General features: G+C 43.5%; 1 protein-coding gene across 1 annotated transcript in view; it reads left to right on the top strand.

Moving 5' to 3' along the window:
- LOC147034874 (sulfotransferase 4A1-like) overlaps positions 1-6,000 on the top strand; it is a 58,899-nt gene that overhangs the window by 28,558 nt on the left and 24,341 nt on the right. The window contains exon 4 of the mRNA XM_085890438.1: positions 4,351-4,477. Within this exon, the coding sequence (XP_085746564.1) occupies positions 4,351-4,477 (127 nt within the window). The remainder of the gene's footprint in view (positions 1-4,350; positions 4,478-6,000) is intronic.

The raw sequence follows: 6,000 nt of genomic DNA, 5'->3' as shown, positions 1-6,000 counted from the left end.
GGGACTGGTGTTTCGAGCACCGTTCTCAGAATCAGAAGCAGCGAGTTTCTCGGAAAATTGCACAATCGTGACAAAAGACAATCTTCATGACAACCTCAGCCTCATGATATCGCCGCAGGGGCATACCCTAGTGCCAGGTGATTGAAATCCGCGTTTAGCACGGATTCTCGCAGACATGAGATTTGATGACGAGATCACATTTAAAAGCCTGAAATCTCACAGAGAACGGTCGGAACTTGTTGCATTTTCATTCACATGCTTATTGGTGAATGCTGCGAGAGAAATTTGGCCTTTGTGAAAATTTGGAGTAATTTTCAGGCCACTTCCGGGTTTGAATTCCCATCAAGGGGTGGCTTCTATCGGCTGGTCAGCCGTGTTTTCAACACACGGGACCAGGGCCACCTACGCGGAGCGTACAGCTGGGGATCGAGGGTGAGCCCAATGACTACAAGTCGCAGTGCTAAGACGATCCAGGAATGGCAAGTGGGGGGGAAAAAAACACGTGGATTTCTTGACAGTTACATTGACTATGGATTCACAAATATTACAGAGAATGGGTCGAAGGAAGCATCATCCTACCTCGTATCCCTTGAGATTGCACAGAAAAAGAAGCCGCATACCATCGGTGAAGAATTGACACCGCCATGTGCGAAGACAATGGTGAGACTGATGCTAGGTGAGAAGAACTTTGTCCAATATGTCTAACAACACAGTGAAGCATAGGATATGTGATGTGTCGAACAACATTAGAGATCAAGGAGTAGAGGAGATAAATAACATGAGGGTTTTCAGCATCTAGCTTGATGAACCGACTGGTGTATTGTCCTGCTCGGAGTTCATGGTTTTTGTTCGCTATGTTAAGGGTCGAGATTTGAAAGAAGAGTTTCTTTTGTGCCATAAACTGGAAGAGACAACAAAAGGTGAAGATGTCATGGAAAAAGTGTCGTGCTTTTTGGAAGAGGAAGGATTGAGCTGGGCGCGAGTACGTGGTATGTGTACGGACGGTGCGCCTGCCATGCTGGGCTGGAAGTCAGGATTTCATGCATAATAAAGGTAAAAGCTCCCGATGCAATGTCCCTTCATTGTATGATTCACCAACAGGCTTTTGCTTCAAAAACTCTTCCCCAGCCACTGCTTGAGACGATGAATACCATCATCAAAATGGTCAACTACGTCAAGGCGAGTGTTTGGAACTCTCGGCTGTTCAAGATATGGACTCTGAACAAGAAAGTCTACGGTTCCACATACAGGTTCGCTGGCTGTCCAGAGGTAACATCGTTTGCCGAGTGTTTGAGCTCAGAGATGAGATTCAGCTTTTCCTTTATATTCAATGGAAGAAGGATTTGCTGTCTCAATGGAATCAGCCAGAAGGGAAGGTCAAACTAGCCTCCCTAGTTGATAGGTTTGGGGGGTTGAACGAACTGAACACTACACTACAAGGCAAAGACAAGTTGGGGGTAGACTTCGCCGATAAGCTCTGGGCGTTTGTTGGGAAGTTGAAGAACTGGAGTCGTAAAATTGAGGTGGGAAACATGGCAATGCCAGAGCATACGACCGGTGTCGATGAAACGTGTACTGAAAAGATGAGACACTTGATTTCTCAGCATCTGGCAGCCCTACAAACTGGACTTGAAAGATACTTCCCGGATACGGATACGGACATGGCAGGCATCGTGCGGGATCCTTTCCGATCGCCAGTAACGGCGATTCTCGACGACGACGACCAGACACAAACTGAACGTGTAACTCTGAAAGAAGATTCGAGCACGAAGCTCAAATTCCAGATGGAATCACTGTCAGTGTTTTGAGTCGCTATGACTGAATGGTACCCCGGGCTTTTGGACATCGCTATTCGTAATTTATTACCATTTGGATCCACATACAGGTGTGAGAGCGCATTTTCAGTGCGAGTTCAAATGAAAACGAAGCCAAGAAAACGACTGGACGTGGAGGACGAACTGCGATGTGCACTCAGTATGACTGAGCCGTGAATTCAGAAGTTGGTGTCATCTGTTCAGCATCAACCTTCTCATCAAATTTTTCAAACACATTCTCGGATTTATTTGGCCGGGGATTTTATGCTCTGCAATGAATATACAATGATTTGGAAAGAAAATATGATGCTTCTTTTGGGAGGGTTAAAGGGGTCATAAGTGAATTTCGATGCCAAAAATGGGTGATGACCTGAAAAAGGTTGGGAACCACTGCTTTCAGCTGTCTCGCCTGGGTTCGTATCCTGACTCAGCTATAAACTGTCATCCTGGTGTTTCGCAGGCAGGGTGATTCATCGATGTGTGTGCTGACTCTCAGATGGACGTTCAGCTGAGTGCCATGTCTGCAGGAATCCCCCCTTCCTCCTCTTCCTCCCTTCACTCTCCGCAACCCCATCCAACTCCTCCGCCTATCCCTCCCACCCACCCCACCTCTCCCACCCACCCCTTCACCTCTCCCTCCCACTCCTCCACCTATCCCACCACCCCTCTGCCTCTCCCTCCCACTCCTCCGCCTCAGTGTTAATTGGCATGGACACGGTTATACAAACACAGTCGTGGACAAAACTAATGGCAACCTTGCACTTTTTTCAAATAACTCACAATTTTCTCTAAAAATAAGTTGAAATTGACAAAAGTATTTGGTCTCCACAATTCTTTAACTTCACTGTTAATATTACAGAACCTTTATTTTTGATTCAGAATCAAATGTCCTTTAAAATCAGAAAATAAAAAGAAATGGCATTGACAAAATTATTGACACCCTTGACTTCATATTTTGTGGCACAGCCTTTGGACAAAAATAACTTCAGTCAAGCACTTCTTATAGCCATGAGTGAGCTTCCTACACCTCTCTCCTGGTAGGTTGGCCCACTCTTCTTGTGCACACTGCTCCAGTTCTCCCAGATTTGAAGGGTGTCTTCTCCCAGATTTGAAGGGTGCCTTCTCCCAGATTTGAAGGGTCTCTTCTCCCAACTGCTGTTTTCCAATCCCCCCACAGGTGTTCAATGAGATTTAGATCTGAACTTATTACTGGCTACTTCACAACAGTCCAGCGTTTTGTCTTGAACCATTCCTGGGTGCTTTTTGAAGTGTGTTTGGGGTCATTGTCCTGCTGCAAGACCCATGACCTTCAACAGATACCCAGCTTTCTAACACAGGTTGAACATTGTGCTCAACAATGCCTTGGGAATCTCCTGATTTCATGATGCCATTCACACATTCAAGGCACCCAGTGCCAGAGGCAGCCCAGCAACCCCAAAACATCACTGAACCTCCTCCATATTTGACTGTCGGGAAGGTGTTCTTTTCTTTGAAGGCTTCATTTTGTTTTCTGTAAACAGCGAGATGATGTGCTTTAACCAAAATGCTCTAATTTGGTCTCATTTGTCCACAGGACATTCTCCCAGAAGGATGTTGGCTTGTTCGGGTGTGTTTTGGCAAATTCCAGTCGGGCTTTCTTATGTCTCTCTCTCAGCAGTGGGGTCCTCCTGGGTCTCCTACCATTGAACCCCCTTTTGTTGAGTTGGTGACGGATGGTGTGAGTTTAAACTGTCGCACATTGTGTCTGAAGGTCAGCTTGAATCTGTATGGCAGTTGATCGAGGTGCTTTTTCCACCATTTGAACAATCCTTTATTGCAATCTTCGATCAAGTTTTCTCTTGTGGCCACGTCCTGGGAGGTTGGCTTCAGTGCCATGAGCCTTAAACTTCCTGATGACAATGTGTACGGTGGACACAGGAACATCAACGTGTCTGGAGATGGACTTGTAGCCTTCAGATTGTCCATGCTGAGCTACAATCTTGTGTCTGATCTCCTCAGACAATTCTCTGGTTTGTTTTCTTTTCTCCATGCTCATTGCAGAATACACAGTGACACAAAACAGCAGAATGACTCCTTTTCTCCATTCAAACTGGTTGAATGAGTGACTTTTATATTGCAGGCACCTGCAACTCACCACAGGTGAGTTCAATTCCAAAGAAAAGGAGAATCACCTGCTTGAAATCTAATTATTTCTAACAACTTCCAAAAGGTGCCAGCAATGTTGTCTGGGCCATTTTAGGACTTCTGTGTGGAATAAGCTAAGGTTTAGTAATTTTTCAGCTTTTTTTGTTTTGTTCCACTGAAAACCAAAATATATTTTCATTTAATAATATAAACATTATTTGAAAAAAGTGCAAGGGTGCCAATATTTTTGGCCATGCATGTGTGTATCTAATATATATATATATATATATATATATATATATATATATATATATATATATATATATATATATATATATGTATCTAATGTATATATCAGCAATAATAGCTCAAAGAATGTGGGAATAGTTGCATTGTGTGTTCCCTTCAACAGGTTGTATATTTGGCCCGCAACCCAAAAGATCTTGTGGTATCCTATTACCATTTCCACCGTTCATTGCGCAGCATGAGCTACCGGGGCACCTTCCCAGATTTTTGCCAGAGGTTCCTTACTGACAAATGTGAGTCTGGTCCATCTTGCATATGGCCTGTTGGAGTGGTTCACTTATTCCTTGTGGGGCACAGCCCAAATTAATGATAATAATCAATAATCAAATCTGTTTTGTTGACTCTTGAGTTGAGCAAACTTGTGTAGAATAGAAACATGATTTACTGGTCCATTACCCTAAATAGAACTCGCAATGTGTTCAAATGAGTCGGTATAGTACTGACAATCGTGCATCATTGTGGCCCTTTTCTAGTTACCTCTGCCAAGGTGAAGGAGGTTATGTTTTCACCCCTTTCTGTTGGGTCGCTGAAATAGGTGACACTTATTGTCAGTAATTGTGTCTGTTTGTTTGGATGTTTGTTTGGATGTTTGTTTGGATGTTTGTTTGGATGTTTGTTCGTTTGTCATCAGCATAATTGGTCGTAAACGTGGGCCGATTTTGACCAAACTCGGGTGGTAGGTACACCTTATGACCTAGTGCTTTGGAAATTGTGATGGTTGTGAGGGACGCTTTGGTTCCCTAGCAACAGCCGAAAAACCTTCAAAATCGGTACCATTCACGCGAAATCAATTCCGAAAACCATTATCCCAAGAAGGCTTATGAAATTTGGCATGCATCATCTACAGGTGATGCTCTACCAAATATATTCCGGGTTTGTGATATATGGAATAGTTTACCCTCAGCGCCCCCTACAAATGTGGTATACCCGAAAATGGGGTATACCAAATTACACCACGTGATTCAGGAGGGTGATGGCTAGTGCTGATTAGATTTTGGTCAAAATCGGTCAAAGGTCAAGGTCACAGTGAGGTCAAATATTCGATTTTTGATGGTTTGGTACAGATAACTCGAGAACGGAAGAAGCTACGAATGTCAAATTACATCACCTGATTCACGAGGGTGATGGCTAGTGCTGATAAGATTTTGGTCAAAATCGGTCAAAGGTCAAGGTCACAGTGAGGTCAACCATCCAAAAAATGATAACTCGAGAACGGAAGAAGCTACCAATGTCAAATTACACCACGTGATTCAGGAGGGTGGTGGCTAGTGCTGATTAGACTTGGGTCAAAATCGGTCAAAGGTCAAGGTCACAGTGAGGTCAAACATCCAAAACATTCGATTTTTGATAGTTTGGTACAGAATCATCGTATAAACTTCTGGTTTGTGTCACTACCTTCTCTCGAGACAGCTTTTATTAGACAAGGTCAGAGGTCAAGTTGACGATTTTGTAAGTACCAGTCTATGACTGCTTGTTTGTTTGTTTGTTTGTTTGTATGTATGTTTGTTTGTTTGTCGGCACGATAACTCGAGAACGGAAGAAGTTACCAATGTCAAATTACACCACGTGATTCAGGAGGGTGATGGCTAGTGCTGATTAGATTTTGGTAAAAATCGGTCAAAGGTCAAGGTCACGGTGAGGTCAAATATTCGATTTTTGATGGTTTGGTACAGATAACTCGAGAACAGAAGAATCTACCAATGTCAAATTACACCAGGTGATTCAGGAGGCTGATGGCTAGTGCTGATTAGATTTT

The sequence above is a fragment of the Eptatretus burgeri genome, chromosome 1 (assembly GCF_056783735.1).
Source record: "Eptatretus burgeri isolate ZD-2024b chromosome 1, Ebu_testis_v1, whole genome shotgun sequence".
In the NCBI taxonomy this organism is placed as follows: Eukaryota; Metazoa; Chordata; class Myxini; order Myxiniformes; family Myxinidae; genus Eptatretus; species Eptatretus burgeri.
This window is presented reverse-complemented; position numbering and strand designations above follow the sequence as displayed.